This window comes from Oreochromis aureus, linkage group 20 (assembly GCF_013358895.1).
Source record: "Oreochromis aureus strain Israel breed Guangdong linkage group 20, ZZ_aureus, whole genome shotgun sequence".
NCBI classification, from domain to species: domain Eukaryota; kingdom Metazoa; phylum Chordata; class Actinopteri; order Cichliformes; family Cichlidae; genus Oreochromis; species Oreochromis aureus.
In genome coordinates this window covers 22,360,508-22,378,615 of record NC_052961.1, presented here as the reverse complement: position 1 = coordinate 22,378,615, position 18,108 = coordinate 22,360,508, and the positions used below count along the sequence as shown (strand labels likewise).

Below are 18,108 nucleotides of genomic sequence, written 5' to 3'. Positions count from 1 at the left end.
CAGCTCTTAGAAGGCTGTTCCCATCTTGATGAAGCTGTATTATATAAACGGGGCTTCTTGAGAGGAGGGCTTTAAATAAATAAGGAGCTAAAATGGAACTTTTCTTTTTACAGAGCTGAAAAAGAGGCGGGGAAGCAGTGTATAGTGTAAGGATGATAATATTTTATTTTAACACTAAGTTATCTAAGCACACTCTAGCAAACCCCTAAAATAATGCTAGGAACCATTATATGCATAATGTTTTATGCAGCAACCTTTAAGTCTAACATCCTCTGACCCATTAACATCATCAGGCGCTTCCCTTGTGACGCTCTCACAAGGCCTGAGGGCGTGTCATGTGGGTTTGTGTTTAGGTGTCAGTGAAATACGTAGAAAACGACAGATTACTGCTGTGTGGGTGATTCACTTCAAGGTAAGTAAAGAGAAACACCAATTCACTTACTTTCTTCTTCAGTTCCACACTGATGGCATTAGCCTCTTTTAGGTAGACGGCATTTCCCCACAGCTGATCTCGAAGGGAGGTGAACTGATGGTACCTCCACTTCCTGAAGGCCCACTGAGCCAGCTCAAACTCATGCTGAGTCCACGGCACTGTGCGGATACAGAAGACAGAGGGGGTGTTATCAAGATAAATACAGCAATTATTAAACCTTACAAATCAAATAATCATAAAACCCAAAAGGACCATAGCTTTGATTTAGCCCAGCCACAGATATATCCTACTTAGCATTAATGCTTGAAATTCAAGAGGATCTCTCAGTTATAGCATTTTGTCAACTTTACTTCAGTTAAAGGTAACATTACTTGTAGGCACTGACTGCAGTATCGACAGTTTCTTTTTGAGTCCCTCAAACAGAATTAATGAAACAAGTTCCAGAAAGGCATGAAACTTACAAACTTATGCGTCGAGAACCAAAACTAAGAGTTTCTTGTATGAAACTACAATCTATGAGCATAAAGGTTTGGTTCTGTCACAATAAATAAAACCTCTTTAAACATGACTGAGCCTGTATTCACATTAGGTTTCATTTTGACTAATGTGCCACCTAGATGGATGAGATTAAGACTAAATTAATTAATGACCCATCGCTGGTTATTACCAGTCTTTCATCCAGACTTAAAATGATGGAAACCAGCACAGAGGCATGCTCTGAAACCTGAAACAGTGATTTAATGACAATCTGTCATCACTGGGCTGAATACGTATGGTCCTTTAGACTTCATAATGATGAGCATTTCAGACCTGGTCTTCCTTGAAAAAAAAAAAAAAAAAAAAAAAAAAAATCTCAATGGATTTTTGGTTAAACAGAAGTTTAGTAAAAGTAATATAGAAATTTATGTAAAACAACATATACCATTAGTAGTACGTTTTATTTTGCATGGACTAGAGGATGTACTAGTTTTGAGCTAGTTTTCTGTTAATACCTTCAATGGGTAATTAATGTGGTACTATTAAAATACTTGAATCTGAATGAAAGTGATATTATGGATATGTAAATACTATACGCACATCCAAGGAGTTTAGGCTCTGGACACAAAGTGTGGAAGAAAACAGACAGTTCATTTATATACAGTGGCTTGCAAAAGTATTCGGCCCCCTTGAACTTTTCCACATTTTGTCACATTACAGCCACAAACATGAATCAATTTTATTGGAATTCCCGGTGAAAGACCAATACAAAGTGGTGTACACGTGAGAAGTGGAACGAAAATCATACATGATTCCAAACATTTTTTTACAAATAAATAACTGCAAAGTGGGGTGTGCGTAATTATTCAGCCCCCTGAGTCAATACTTTGTAGAACCACCTTTTGCTGCAGTTACAGCTTCCAGTCTTTTAGGGTATGTCTCTACCAGCTTTGCACATCTACAGACTGAAATCCTTGCCCATTCTTCTTTGCAAAACAGCTCCAGCTCAGTCAGATTAGATGGACAGCGTTTGTGAACAGCAGTTTTCAGATCTTGCCACAGATTCTCGATTGGATTTAGGTCTGGACTTTGACTGGGCCATTCTAACACATGGATATGTTTAGTTTTAAACCATTCCATTGTTGCCCTGGCTTTATGTTTAGGGTGGTTGTCCTGCTGGAAGGTGACCCTCCGCCCCAGTCTCAAGTCTTTTGCAGACTCCAAGAGGTTTTCTTCCAAGGTTTCCCTGTATTTGGCTCCATCCATCTTCCCATCAACTCTGACCAGCTTCCCTGTCCCTGCTGAAGAGAAGCACCCCCAGAGCATGATGCTGCCACCACCATATTTGACAGTGGGGATGGTGTGTTCAGAGTGATGAGCAGTGTTAGTTTTCCGCCACACATAGCGTTTTGCATTTTGGCCAAAAGTTCCATTTGGTCTCATCTGACCAGAGCACCTTCTTCCACATGTTTGCTGTGTCCCCACATGGCTTGTGGCAAACTGCAAACGGGACTTCTCATGGTTTTCTGTTAACAATGGCTTTCTTCTTGCCACTCTTCCATAAAGGCCAACTTTGTGCAGTGCACGACTAATAGTTGTGCTATGGACAGATTCCCCACCTGAGCTGTAGATCTCTGCAGCTCGTCCAGAGTCACCATGGGCCTCTTGGCTGCATTTCTGATCAGCGCTCTCCTTGTTCGGCCTGTGAGTTTAGGTGGGCGGCCTTGTCTTGGTAGGTTTACAGTTGTGCCATACTCCTTCCATTTCTGAATGATGGCTTGAACAGTGCTCCGTGGGATGTTCAAGGCTTGGGAAATCTTTTGTAGCCTAAACCTGCTTTAAATTTCTCAATAACTTTATCCCTGACCTGTCTGGTGTGTTCTTTGGACTTCATGGTGTTGTTGCTCCCAATATTCTCTTAGACAACCTCTGAGGCCGTCACAGGGCAGCTGTGGAGCTGTTTTGCAAAGAAGAATGGGCAAGAATTTCAGTCTCTAGATGTGCAAAGCTGGTAGAGACATACTCTAAAAGACTGGCAGCTGGAATTGCAGCAAAAGGTGGTTCTACAAAGTATTGACTCAGGGGGCTGAATAATTACGCACACCCCACTTTCCAGTTATTTATTTGTAAAAAATGTTTGGAATCATGTAGGATTTTCGTTCCACTTCTCATGTGTACACCACTTTGTATTGGTCTTTCACGTGGAATTCCAATAAAATTGATTCATGTTTGTGGCTGTAATGTGACAAAATGTGGAAAAGTTCAAGGGGGCCGAATACTTTTGCAAGCCACTGTATATATTAAAAAACAAACAAACAAAAAAAACACACGCACTCACCCACACATATATATTTATATATACATATATATATATTTTAGCATTACATGTAGTGTGTACAGAAAAAAAGCAACAAAAAAACAATCATCTTCAGGTCTGAAAATGCATACTACACACCTTCCTCTTCCTCCTCCTCCTCCAACTCTTCTTCATCGGGTGTCTCAGCTACCAGTGAGCGAGTCTCCACCTGTTTCTGAAGTTCCTGCAATTTGCTCTCGTAAACCTGGACACCAACACAGGGAAGAGGAGAGAGAACGTGGAAAACTGTCCGTCAGCCGCAACAACAGGTGAACTCAGCGAGCCTTCAGAACTGCAGCTTCTCTTCCCAACCTCAAATGAACACGCAGTGGCTCACGCCAACCCGACGAGGGTTTTATTTGTGAAAAATGAGCACTGAAGACTGTGATTATGAAGCCAAATGATGTGTGCTTCTGGATGTGTAATAGCATTAAACTGGTTTATAGTTATTAGATTGTAAGATGTACACAGTAATTTTGCAAGTCCTACCCTTATATTATGAATTTCTAGATAAATATGTTGCACATAAGCAATTCATGCATCATTAAAAAGAAAAAAGAAAAAAAAAGATATTTCTACTGTCCATGAAACTATTATTAAATCCAGGACTAAAGAGGTTCAATAAAGTTCTAATTATGTGGATCGCTCAGCTCTTCACCAGTGCAACAAAGGAGAAACCATCTCCTTGTGTAACAGCATAAACTGTGGAATATTTTCTATATTGATCAATGAGGAAAAAAAAGCAACTGAGAGCAGTGGTATGAGTGGAAGCAGAGAGGTGCTGGTAGAAGCTGAGTCAACTGTAATCCAATGAGGGGCGCCATCATCATCATCATCGGGACAGGCTGTGTTCCCAATGACCTCATCCTGTTTGTTCACAGTCTTCTGAGAAGACAATGCAGCCTTTTCATTTGTCTTTGCCCTCCTCCTCTCTGCTGAACTCCTACCAGCAAGCTGACGTCTCCTCATTTAAGGAGCCCGTGGAAATCCAGCATGAAAGTTTCACCGATCAGCTTGAAGCTACCGAGTTTATTATAGGGACACTTTAAGCACCTTTAACCTGAGTGTTGCAAATAATTAACCCTGCACACTGCCTACATGCAGATTCTACTCCTATTTAGGTTTAGTGGTAGTGAAAAACAAATACCAGCCATATGTAACAAACAACTGCACATGGATCATGTAATTTTATTTCATTTCTTTCATACCTTGACAATAAAACACATAGTTGTGGTATATCCTTTATGAAAACCAGTGAACAATACTGTTCAATGTTAATGTGCTCTATCAAGGAGCAACACAACTCGGTACACAGCCACAATGAGGCACTTTATGTGGTTGTAGGTTCAAAAAACAAAAAGATGTACGACACTCAGACACAGAGACCTAGCATACTTATAAATGCAGATTTCAGAGCTGTACACACGGTGGTTCATTTGATGCTGTACACTCTCCAGCTTACCCGGTCACCATCTGCACCAGAGCTTATGTTAAACAACCTACTTTTAATAGATTCATCAGGGCTGAGGAAATGTAAGCTACTCCATGCAAAGATAGTCAAACATATGAGGGGAAGGCTGGCTGAATATGTCATGTCATTTGGTTTTTTGTTACAGCATAGTAAGGCAGAATATATAGTGTCAAAACTTAAGAGCATAAAAAAGAAAATAAATTCAAATCCCAGGCTTAACAATATGATAGTCCTCAAAGGTCTCTCCCGTCCTGCTGCGAGTGTCGCTGTTAGTCTGAAATGATTTGAAGGCCATCTGATATCTAATGTTAATAATTAATGGGGGTTCTTTTAAAGCTAAAAATGCAGCAGACAACAGGCCGATTGAAAAGGTAGGCAAATACGCACACGCTAAAGCACAGAGGCAAAAACACTGACACAGACTACTGAAGTTATTAACATGGACAACAGATTTCATAGACCATCACACCCATATCTGTCTTGGTTGTGTGAATATGCAGCTAAAGACAAGGCAGTCCTTTAAAAAAACAAAAATCTCATTTGATATGGACATTTCTCCTGAATACCATTATGCAAACATTTCAAGTCTTTGTCCTGCTTCCAACATTTTTTAGGGCGAGTCTTTGGGAACCTTGACAACACTCTGTAGGGCATCCATCTGAAACACAGTGAACTCTGTGCTTACTCAATGAGCCACAAACCTAAAATGTAATTTTAAGACCAGACCGAGTGGTTCATACAGGAAGAAAAGGGGAAACTATTCATTGAAACTTTGAAACGGATACAATTTGCGTTCACGTACAATCGAGGGTGCTCTCTGTGCTTTTCAGCATAGTGGTTCTTGCATTTCGGTGCGTCTTTAGTGAGCTCCAAAACTCATGGACATGTTTTAAAACCTTTTTTGGACTTGGTCTGCTTTTAAAACATATTTTTAGAAGAACTTAGTATCTTTAAAAATTAGTGCAGTCAATAACAAATAGTTTTTTTTTTGTTTTTGGTTAAACTGTAAAGTAAAAAGAAAGACAGGAAAAAGTTTGTAATCAAGCAAGTAAGATGATTACTAAAAAATGTAAAAGTCAGTATGTTATTAATAAAAAGTTAGTTTTGGTTAGGTAAGTTATGAAGCCTCCTTTACAAAATTAATCTGCAAACCTGTCCGTAGGCACTGAATTAAAAGGAAGGCAAAGAAAATACTGAATTGAAAGGCATAGCAGGATTAATAGAGTTAGAGCATCTAAAAGGCACTTTAACAAAAACACTTTCTTTATATGTCAGTCTGTTTAAAAGGCACACGATTGACTGGTGCTTCAAGTTATTCCTCAAGTGGTCTTTTGATTCCAGATCTAGGCCAATGATGCGTTATAACAAAATGCTTTATGAGGTAAACGTGATCTTGCTAAAGACAACTGATTCTCCCATCCTACCATGCAGCTCAACAGTACGTAGATAAAACACTGGGTGTGTTCTGTTCCTAAAGTGGGCACCAACAAAAATCTCAATGCGTATTGGACACGTCACTATGTTCATGTCACAGTGGCTATTTAAAAAAAACAAAACACAGCACTCTATTTTCATCAATACTAAAATGGCAATAATGTAAACTCAGAAATTCGACCGTGAAAGTAATTTTGGCAAATCAAAGTGTGATTCATCAACTTGTCACACATGCTGATAAATGAAGAGTAGGCGTGGTATGTTAAAAAAATCATCTGTTGGCTTTGAATCCTTATGACAGCTCTCCCAGTGACAGTGATGACAATGCACACGATGCAGAAAACAAATGATAAAAATGTCATACGATGATACTGATGGTGATAAAATGTCTCTTTTTTTTATATATTTATATATAATACATACAATACTTGGATCAACCAGTAACACACCGATCTAGTGCAATAGTCACAGTCACTTTTGTCAGAGCTGTTGTGATCTGTAATGTGTTTGCCTACTAAAAGTCTGCCAATCTAGTTCCTAACTCCTCAAGTCCCACTCAGACCGTCGTCTCTCTGCTGGCTTTTAGGTTAGGGGCAGACATTTGCCTGCGCATTCGTGGAGGTGGCTGAAAGTTGACTGGATGGTTAGGATGGTCAGTGTGATGGTAATGCTGGTAACCATTGAAGCCGCCATCGGCATACATCGCACCATTATAGTGGCATGGCTGTTGGTGGTGGTGAGGCTGGGGATGTGCTGGCTGGTTCTGATAGTGGCGGGGCTGGTAGAAAGCCTGCGTATGCCTCCTGTTGTTTTCAGACTGCTGCAGTGACTCCATGGAGCCCGAGGGACGCTGACGGTGATTAAAGGAGTTGCTGCGGCCTCGTTCGTGCGGCTGCTGGTGTTGGTTGTTCCTATAGTTATGCCTGTGACCCTGGTTTAAACCTTGGTCAGAGTCCTTGCTTCTGCGCTGAACTGATGGGCTTTGCAGCGGTGGAGAGACTTGGATAACTGAAGCAGCCATCTTATCTATTTTATCGCTACACTGTACACCTTCTCCAGCTAGGCTTTCTGCCTCCTCTTCCTGTACAGCTTCTTTGGGCACCTTTAACTCTATAACCTGCTCATCTGTAATTATAATATGAGTACCCGGGCTCCACGAGTTACGGTGCTTTGGATTACTTTTGAAGGGGAAGCGTAATTTACGGTCTTCTGGTGGTATAAAGCGATGAGGCCCGGGATGCCGGCGGAGCTGCTTGGAGATCTCTTGTTGCTGTAGATTCTTGAGACGCAGCTGCTCTTGACGCATCCAGCGCATGTGGCCTCGCTTTAGCGTTGAATCATCTGCCGTACTTTGGCCTGTTAGTGAATCTGCATCTTCTTCATCAGGCTTTTCAGGCACAGGTAGTTTTACTTCCTGAGGGCTTGGAGTTCTTGCTTCACAAGTAGAGGCACCTACACTGGGAGGCTTTTCTTGGCCCTCTGGGGTGATGAGCGGTAGGACCTTTTCCATTTTAACCATCTTATTCCTGAGGGCGCGGATCTCCTCATCCTTCATGTTATTCTGTTTCTTCACCTCCTGCAGGATGTCCTCGAGTTTATCAATGTGCACTTTTAGTTCGTCCATAACAGCTCCTCCGGGTCGAGACCCATTGGTCATGACATCCTCAATGCGCTCGTCACCAACCCCTACAGTGTCCCAAACATCTCGAGCCACCGCCCTCCACGAGTCCCGCTCGTTGGGGTCCTTCTTGCCATAGCTAGCGCAAAGCTCCTTCATCTTTACAATAGCCAACGCCTCGATTTCCTGCCGTGTGTGACGGAAGTCATTGAGCGCCACTTCGTAGCAGATTTCTTTGACTGCCTGGATCTTCAGGTCAGAGATGGTGACCCACTTAGAGTCCTTGGTGATGCGGCGCCGCTGAGGGATCTGGTACATTTTCACTGGCTCTCTTCTTTTCCCACTGCTGGGTAATCCACACTTTTTCACTATGGTTTGGAGCTTGCTGGGAGGTAGCTTTTCCCTCAGGGAAGTGATCAGTCTCCAGCTCTCTTCGCAAGACCTCTTATCTGAGTCATCCCCACTATCAGAGTCTCCATCCTTGAGAAAACAACACAGGACACAAACCAGATGGGTCCCCCCCAAAAAAAGGAGAAATTACAATGGGAAATCAGGGAGAGGATGAAAAGATGGCTTAAAAAAAAAGAATGAACATATAAATATGCAACAAGGGAACGTCAACCAAGACTCAAAGATATATCAGAAGATTACGTTCTGTCTTAAGCGCAGACAGAATTCTGGATTTTTACCAAAGGTGACACTAATATTAGAAACATTTTGCATACATCATTATTATACAAGATGTATGGCAACATGCAAGATTATTTTTAAAGTTATGCTGAAAATAAAGCTATAGAAACGGAAAAAATTAAATCACAAGAAACAGTGGCTTCTATTGACTTTCTTGTCAGTTTTCTTTCTCTAACTTCTCCACTGAAACAGTGCTATGGATATAAATTCATGTTCAACACAACACTCACTAAAAACTTTTTATATGTCTGAAATGGATGTATCCTTTTTAGACCTTATTGTTCCCAGTGTTGCATATTGATATTAAAGGTAAAGCATGTCTATCATGATTAGAAAGAAAATATCAATAGATGATAGTTGCTGATTGGAGCACATCTGTACTGTTTTGTGATATTCCTCTTCTTAGTGGAAAATTTTGTGAGCTGGATCCCAAACATGCTACAGCAGCATGCATGTAGACGGATTCTGGAGCTTTCCCCCTTTAGTCCAGAAGGTTTGAGTGGCTTTAGTATTAGTGGTAAGTTAGCAGACAGAGTGTTCTTGCAGTTGATCAGAAAGCCAGTAGAGAGAGGAGATGCAGAAGTGCGGATAAGTGTTAATCCACTACAGGAAAGTTGTTAGTTGGAGGGAAAAAAAAATGCAGTTTCTCATTTTTCGGAGACAGCATACATTACAGATCACAACCAGTAGAGATCATTTAGATTGTGTGTATGAGACTGTATGTATCTTTGGGAAAAATTGGACATGTTATGTCCCTGGGAGTCTGAACCCTCTGTGTGTAATTCTTCACATATAAAACCACCAGGATGTGAACGAGGCCCCGTGATTCACTGAGTTAACTGTGAGCAGTGGTAACTGTTGTTCAGTCGTGCCCTCACAGATGCCAAAGAAGTCAATGAGAAACCACATTGTCACTATCTGTCAAAAACTACAGCAGAAATTGTTGTTATCACAATGCATTGTACATATCAGCAACTGCATTGAAGAGATGAAACTCAGGACAAAACAGAGTAAGAAAACTAGAGTAGAAATCTAATCCAAGCAAATCAACAGCCACTTCAGAGTTGACCAGCTCCGGCAAACACTGCAACTTAGTCCACAACCAGTACTGAATGAGTTAAGAAAACATGCTATTAAAATGAACCATGCAAAAGCAGCGTCACTTTTTAACATGTTTTTTGATGCTGATAAATGCTGAATCGGTTTTAAAGGAAATTTGATCTCCATATCAAATCAATTTTAGCTGCAAGTTGCTGTTTTGCAAGATTCAGATCCACTATAGAAGACACAAGAAAGGGGAAAACAGGGGTTTGGAAAGGGGAAAGCTTTACAGTCTAATTCTTGCTCAATCAAGCTGCTACAGAAAAAAATAAATAAACTGTTGAACACAAGAGGACAGCCAGTAAAAGCTTATCCGTCTCAAACCAGAAAAACTTCCATGCAAAAAGAACAGACATGCGCTAGGAGTAAAAGTGTGATTTACACAAACATCTCAAAGTGTCAGAGCTCGGAGTGAGAATTAGTACTAGTGAGATTTAAAAGGACCAAATGAAACCATCATCCAAAGAAACAAGCTGTCAAATTGTAACTGATCGTAGCTTTGGAGATACTTTTACTTTGAAATCCACGAGAGATAGCCTGAAGTACATCAAAAATCACACACAAAATATCCCAAACTAGCATGTTCACTCAATAGGCTGCTTCTAGTAGCGATTTCATTAACTTACACAAGGAAGAACTGACATTACAGCTCCTTTTAAACCCACTCTGCACTTATTACTAACTGGTTTCAAACGTCTATGATAACAAAAAACAGAGTGAGTCCTTTAAATTCACAAAAGGGGCTTATTTGAACTCACCAGTCGCTGCTGCTCCAGAAGCTGATCGGCTTCTTCCTTCTCTTTTTTGTACAAGATTTCCATCTCAGTGAGTCTACACAGCAGAGTAAAATCAAAGTTTTGAAACACATCAAACAATCCACATTTAACGCCACACAACTACTCGCATATTTAAAATAAATGAATGTCACAGATTGCATACCTTTTCTCCATTTCCTGCTTCATGTCAATGCCCTGTTTCTCCAGGAGTTCTCTCTGAGCAAATGTCCAATCAACGGGCTCCACGGGGGTTTCAGCCGATGGCGTCTTCTCCCTTTCGGCTCTGGCCTGCTCTGGGTGGTTGAACCGGAACACGTGGTTCTTTCCCATAATGATGCGATTGCCTTAAAGAAGGCAGCACAAGCATGAAAGAAATTTCTTAAACGCTACAGGTCATAAATACATTTCATAATTTGGGCATTAGGAAATTAGTTACATCATATCTGCTTACAGTCATCATACAAATGTTCACAGTTTGTATAGAAAACTTTCTACACACATACCTGAACGAAGCTGGATCGAGTCCTCAACACGCTTGCCGTTGACGTAGGTCTCTGATCCCTCGCAGGGCACCAGCATGACAATAACTTTAGCAAAAACAAACCAATCACAAATCAATCATTCTGAATGACTCATCACCATTCAAACAAACAAACAAAAAAAAAACAACCCACAAATACGTCATCCTTATATGTAGTGATTAATCACTACAGTCTATATATTTATATACTCATTTCATCCATTCAAAAAAAAGGTTTCTTTTGTATGTGTTTAGGTGTTTTTAAAATCACACTATAAACATCTTGCTCAACTTAATTTAGCACACATTCAATACATACAACACAAACACCTCCAAACACCAGCAGCTAGTATTATGTCTCACCGTCTCCATTGGCATTCCTTTCGCTGCGGAAGTAGCAGTGTTCTTCCTTGATATGAGCACCACTTAAAACAATGTCCTGTCTTCTCTCTGCATCGGCCTGACCCACTCTGAAACAATCACAGAAGCCAGTTTGAGAGACTCCATACTGCTATCCACATGCGTTGTCAGCCATTTGTGCAAAAATGTACAGTTATTGTTTCTGTAAGTTGAAATGTAACAACTGACTCAACAGAAAGAGTCTATAGAGGGTACCGACAGGACAAAGAGGCGACATAAACAAAAGCAAAATGTATTCATTAGCAGATTTTAAGCCTGATCATAAAAAGACCCAGTAATTTTCCAGACAACCTTGCCTGGGAGAGTTGCCAGAACTTTCCAAATCCACTGCAGCAGGGTCATTATTCAGGTTTGGGTTACCTTGTAATTCCGTCTTTGATGTAGTAGAGCAGACACTCAGACATGAGAGGATCCTCATTCAGGTTAACCAGGTGTGGGGTCTACAGATAAACACATGAGGCAGACAGTTTACCTCAAAAACATTTCTAGAATTTCGCTGCTTTAATCAACATTCATAAGTGCAGAAACTGCCCCTGATGCTAGGATATTTTCATATCAAACACTGCAAATGTAGACAGAAGCGGTCACATCAACACCGTCCTGACAACTCTGGAGTCTTAAATTTCACAGAACTACTTCAAAAAGGATCCTGCAAGCTATTCCTCCAAAACACCAACCTTTTTAGGTGAGAATACCCCATTAAAGTCTGCATAGAGATCGCAAGGCTAACCCGTGGAGCAGTGAGTGAAAGGAGAGAAAAGAAATTATGGAAGACAATCGGATGTGAACAAAGGACGCAGACGCACACACACACACACACACACACACACACACACACACACACACACACACACACACACACACTAGAACAAAGACTCACAGACTCATGAAGTGATGACGTGTGTTGTTTCAGGCACTAATCACTCCACTGACAAACAAACACAAACATATCTACCAGTTTTTAAGTCACTGCACTATAGCACTGCCTCTACTTGATGGAGTGAAGGGAACATGCCACTGCCTGTAATTTAATAAGGGTCTGATAGCACTGAGAGATCTAAGCATCTACAGGAAAAAAAAAGACTGTAAATGATCCAGCAGAATAAAAGTAGAAAACAATGAGCAGAAAAAGTGTAGATCTGGACCATGCACATAAAATGTCTATTAAAGACTAAACTGTCTAAAGTGGGGCTATTTCTAATGCGGGAAATGTAGTTCTGTCTGCTTATTCAGTTAAACAAACCTTTTTGGCGGCAAAACAATCAAAAGGCTCGTCAAATGGCCCTTCATCGCTAAGCTGAGTATGTGAAGGAAGCAAATAAGAAGTGGAAAGAAAGACAGAATGATAAAGAAAAAAAACACAGAGAGGGTTCTCATGGAAAAAAGACACTGAAGTAAAGTGAAGTGATGGAGGAAGGATGTGGTTCACCACCAGTGGGAATGTCGACACTGTGCGCTCCCACCCAGTCTGTCATACCTTTTTAGGAGAGAATACACCCAAAGTGCCTCCATCTTCACGGATTGCCACGCCCATCTCTGCAAGCAAAGCCTCCCTGAAATAAAGCCAAAAAAACATTTGTACACTCAGTGAAAGCATTCCTTATTGGTCTTTTATTCTTGCTGCAACATACACTGTGTACACTTCTTTTTTTCCACTAAAGATCGTTTGTACTGATAACTCGGAGAGGATGAGAACCGATGGAGTGCAACGTTGGAGTAAGTGATTTGTAGCATGACAACCGGCTGAGAATGGCACCAGTTAGACTCTATGGACAGACGGTAGCATGGTTGATGTCTGAGAGGGGTGTTTGTGCAGCCGAGTGTGACGACAAAGGAGGACAGTGAAATGGACAGAACTAGTGCAGAGATAGAAAAAAGAGGTGGGAGAGGAAAGTAAAACAGACAGCACAGAGGGATGAAGAGATAGAGAGTAAAGTACAAGGGAAAAACTAAAGGTTTGGTTACAGTTTCTCAGGACAAGTTCTGAAGATGTGATGTTTGACAGTGCTGAAAATTAAATGTGCTCATAGAGAGAGGGGGATAGATAAATCATGACCAACAAAGAGGGAGAAGACAAGAATATCCTATACAAAAAAGGGGGTAATAGTCACATTTAGCCACACATGCTGAGTAACAAACAAACAAAGCCTCAGAGAGCTAGAATGAGAAGGAAAGTGGCCAATCACAGCATCAGGTGGGAGTGAACGTCAAATTGCAGATAATGGATGACAGACATCCCTCTATGTGACGTCTGAGAGGTGTGTCGGGGGAAGTTTCCAATGCTATCAGAGCATTTGACACACAGTTGAGACAGACCGCACACCCCTTTAAGACTGACAGGATGCAATGAGGAAGACTTTAATGCACACGTTGGACAGACACCTCCCCCCTCGGGAAATAAAGATGGAAATGAACAAACAGTGTCTGCCTGTACTGACCTCTCCATGCGGATTGCCTCAGTCTTTCGCAGTTTCTCCTCCCAGGTTTCATTGAGCTCAGCAATGATCTTTTCTGATTCCTAAACAAAGGTAAAATTATGAGAAAAACAAAAACTGTGTAATATAAAAGTAACTAGTAGCAGTGTATCAGAAGCAGGAACAAGCGCACCCAGCCTGGATTTGGGAGATTACCTTTGCCACATCATGAAATGTTTATGTGTAATGTTTACACTTTCCCTTCACAAAATAAACTTGTATATTCAACGTGATTATGACTTATTTTTTTCGCATTTAGATGCCCAAAAATAGCTTCATCACTGATAGAGAACGCTGTTCCTCACTATTAAAGCCTAAAGCTGATAAGACTGAATCTATTTTGGTCTGATTTCCACCGTATTTGCGTTGGTGCTTGACGTCATTGGATGACAGACGGGACCGGGCACCACGGTTGCCATGGAAACTGCAGCTCCTCATGGCTGTGGATGTTGCAATCTTATGTGCTACCCTATCTACAGAGTGCGAGAGACTGCTGTGAGTGGGAGGCATATAAGGCTCGGTGGCCGCGTGACGACCGATACACAAAGCAGGATTTTATTAAAGGCTGTATGTGGCCTAAAATTAAACAGCCATTTTAACTTTAAATAAATGTATTGAACAAATGTTACAGTTTCTCCCTTTTTATCTTATTTCATGTTACTGTGAATTTCTTGACTTCTAATAAATTTTGTATATTTAATCATAAAAAATAAAGCTGCATCTCTATATTTATATACGCTGTGGATAAAATACACTTTTCAACAATTAAAAGCAAGCCTGTTGTCCCGTGTGGCATTGAAAAAGTCAGCAATTACTTTATTATTTTTGCCATATTAACCATGAAACCAGCAGTTAAGACGAACAGTTTGTTTCAGGCCTCTACTGGTTAGAACAGAGATGTCAAACATAAGGTCCAGGGGCCAGAATCAGCCCAGGAAAGGCTCCAAAACAGCCTTACTGATAAAGATGTCCCTCAACGATATTCAAAGTAATAAAGTAATACATAAACAATTAAATGTGTGCAGTGAAAATAACAGAAAATTTTCTGTGATTTAACAAAAACTTTGTTTTATAATTACAGGATAGTCTGGGCAGTGATCTAACAGAACTTTTTTTTTTTTTTTTTTTTTTTTAATTTTACGCATTTATTTCTTACAATTTAAGTCCAGAGTTTTGCTGACAGACTTCTTTTACTACAGCTACATTACTCCTTTATGTAGGAAAACTTAGATATTGTATTTTTCTTATAATTGCATATCTCAGCAAATAAATACATGTAAATGTCTTATTCCACTAACAAAAAGGGGAGTTCCACTTAAGATCAAAGATCTGTATGTGGGCCATGGTATAAAATGTGATATCTGGGTTACACCTTTAAGTGGCCAGAGTAGGAAGATGGCTGCGGGACTTTTAACTTTCATCAACAACAAGCAGTGAGTGTGATTTTAAAACTGCTGCATACACCATTGTCCGCTTTACCTTGAGTCTTTCAATGGCCTCCTCCCCTCCAGGCGTGGACATGATGCGCTCTTGGATGCTGGTGACTGACTGAAGGCCCACCTGGCTGGACAGCGAGCCAGAGGACGGCGAGGCTGTCAGGGAACCAATAGGGGCTGTGGAGAAATGGCCAGGGCGTTGGTTCTCTGAGGCTATCAAGTATCTATTCTTATTGTTCTGAATGTCTTTGAGGTCTGAGCCAACAACAAGAAAGAGAGAGGGAGGAGGAAGATAACACAGAAAGAGGAGGGATAGGCCAAGAAAGGTTGGATGGAATAAAACACATAAAAATGGAATAACGAAATACCAAATAGAAAGAAGGAAAGAAAGTAAGGGGGGGGGGGCAGATGGGGAAAGAGAAAGGACAAAGGGGAGGAAAGACCAATGTAAGACACACATTTTACGTTGTAGGGTTTAGACAAACACCCAGCATGATAGTCAGCTACAGACAGCAGCAGTTTTCACTCCAGGCAGTTATGCTCCAACTCATCATCTTCCAGAGAAAGCACATTAGATTTCAGCCTGCGCTTTAATAACCAGTTTAAAGGGCTGCTTTTATGGTGGTCACAATTACAGTGGAGAGCAATTAACTCTGAGCTCTTAATTTGTAGTATGTTTGGAAGGAATAGGGAGTTGTCACTTTGTTGCTTCTGTGTATGTGTGAATGAGAGTGAACACACTGTGTGAAAACTGCTATCAAGAGTATGGGCTACAGGACGGGAGGGAGATGGAGACTGCAAGAAGGTCCAGCAGGAGGACAGAAGAGACGTGGACACATGCTGGCAAAGAAAGTTCAGCCTGCAGTTGATTAGATTAATTCACAGCACACGCGCCATACGCACACAGCATCCGCCATAACAAAAGCCACAGCAGCCTCACTCAAAGGTCAGGCAGCTCATGTCAATATAATGACCTCAAGGGCCTCTGAGGCAACACACAAGTGAGCTCTTTAAGGACCAAACTAAATCAAAGTGATATTAGAAAAGGGTAAATATTCTGGGGGATGATGACTTTCTTGAGATATGGGCTTTTTTTCTCCAAAAAAAAAAAAATAAAAAAAATAAAATAAAAAAAAAAATAAAAAAAAAAAATAGATCCAACTATGGCTTCAGCTAGTTAACTATCTGCCCTGCACATCAGATGGTGCAGAAACATTTTCAGGGTTAAGATGTTAGGGATGCTTGAGAATACAGCAGAAAGCACACTAGCAAACTAGTCACTCTACTAACTACTAAAGTGCACAAAGTTAGTCAACTCTTTACACAAACACCTCTGGTGCCTCTATACAGAAATACAAAAATCAAGCACCTTTCCGTCTGTAGCTCTGAGCCTCAGTTTGAGAACTCAGAAGGGGCATTTTAAAGCTTTGGGCACCGTCACCTGCTGGGGATGATTAGTGAAAGAAAACAAAATAAAAAGCAGAACGAATGACCGGGATTAAAATAAGCTTAAAGAGTGCGAGTCACAGGTAGTGAGACATTGTTATGAAACGATGCATTTGCATTTTGAGGCCAGGGAAGACTAAAGGGCTACTCTAAAATGGATCTGAGCCTGTAAGCAGCTGCCTCCCCCCTGTCATTCTGAAAAACGTAACAAAAAAATAATAATAAAGCGCAAAGCATGCTAACCTACTGCCATGCTTACTCTTGCCAGTTATAAGAACACCTATGCAAGCCTTGCATTTCTGAGACTCTATTAAGCTTTTGCTTTTTTAAAAAAAAACAAAGGCACTTACATGCAAAGCTGATAGCAGATTCAATATACAGGTAATGGGGTTCATAAGCAATGTTAGCTACTATAATTAGGGCAAATAGTGATATACAGTGCAAGTCTACCACACATATACACACATTTGATTCCACTTCCTGGGCAATCATCCCCCATAGGATCAACTGAGGGGAAGCAGGAAAAGAGGTCAGAGGTCAGCACCAGTAGAATAGGAGGAAAAGGTTACAGATGTTTTTTATGTTTGCTTTTTTTTTTTTTTTTGCTGGATAAACAATAACAAAGCTGAGAAGAAACGTCATGACATGTTTTGCTAAGTGCTATGCCATTAGGCGTGATCTATGCAGGCATTAGCAAGTAGTCAGGTTATTCATCACTTCGACTATTAGAAGTCATTAATGGGTATATTATGTATCTAATTGACAAGGCTATGAGCCATTACTCCTGCATATAGCAAATGATATTTTAGTGCAGTTTTGAGCGACTTCATGTGTTGTCAGACACAATCAGTCAAACACATACAACCTTAAATATACTACATATTTGATGTTCTATATATGACTGCACTGAGGCATAATAAACCAGTATTGAGGTAAATGTGTTAAAAGCTGCTTCATTCTTTGTTTTTAGTGATGTACCAGCCACAAGTACAAGCACTGAGATGAAAAAGTTAGATGGCTGAGAGCAACGAGACGGTAATGAAGATAGAAGACGTTGCCAGTTTGTGGTGGGCCCTGACAGAGAAGGTCGCTGGCTGCAGATACGACCAGCTGAGACAGCATAAAACTCACTGTCCAGAATGTCTCCCAGGCCCTGGGCACGGAGCAGTTCCTTCAGCCGGGCCACTTCATCCTTCAGTTCGCGCACCAGCTTATTGTTGGGATCCTCATTGATGACAGCATTGCATTTGATGTTCTTGGCGCGGTCAGCATAGCTAAAAACCATAATAAAACAAATCATTTAAAGTGCAATTCAAACAATCACAATCACAGTCTTTCTCCAGGACAGAAAGCTTACCGCAGAGTGCTGAGGGTTTCATCGTAGTTTATGTCTGCAGGACTGAGGGCAGCTACCATGGCTGTTCTGGAGTTCCCACCTGATAAAAGATCAGTAGAG

General features: G+C 40.8%; 1 protein-coding gene across 9 annotated transcripts in view; it reads right to left on the bottom strand.

The window, feature by feature from the left end:
- kif1b (kinesin family member 1B) overlaps positions 1-18,108 on the bottom strand; it is a 61,704-nt gene that overhangs the window by 19,619 nt on the left and 23,977 nt on the right. For 2 of the 9 annotated variants that reach the window (XM_039604182.1, XM_039604185.1), the window contains exons 11-23: positions 18,010-18,088; positions 17,784-17,926; positions 17,118-17,159; positions 15,250-15,461; positions 13,735-13,814; positions 12,774-12,849; positions 11,657-11,736; positions 11,240-11,346; positions 10,860-10,943; positions 10,520-10,700; positions 10,339-10,411; positions 3,366-3,471; positions 443-591 (exon numbers count right to left, since the gene is read on the bottom strand). In XM_039604182.1, the coding sequence (XP_039460116.1) occupies positions 443-591; positions 3,366-3,471; positions 10,339-10,411; positions 10,520-10,700; positions 10,860-10,943; positions 11,240-11,346; positions 11,657-11,736; positions 12,774-12,849; positions 13,735-13,814; positions 15,250-15,461; positions 17,118-17,159; positions 17,784-17,926; positions 18,010-18,088 (1,412 nt within the window). Of the gene's footprint in view, positions 1-442; positions 592-3,365; positions 3,472-4,438; positions 8,270-10,338; positions 10,412-10,519; positions 10,701-10,859; positions 10,944-11,239; positions 11,347-11,656; positions 11,737-12,773; positions 12,850-13,734; positions 13,815-15,249; positions 15,462-17,117; positions 17,160-17,783; positions 17,927-18,009; positions 18,089-18,108 lie in introns of those variants that run through there. The other 7 variants (XM_039604184.1, XM_039604187.1, XM_039604183.1 and 4 more) reach the window with 6 other exon arrangements.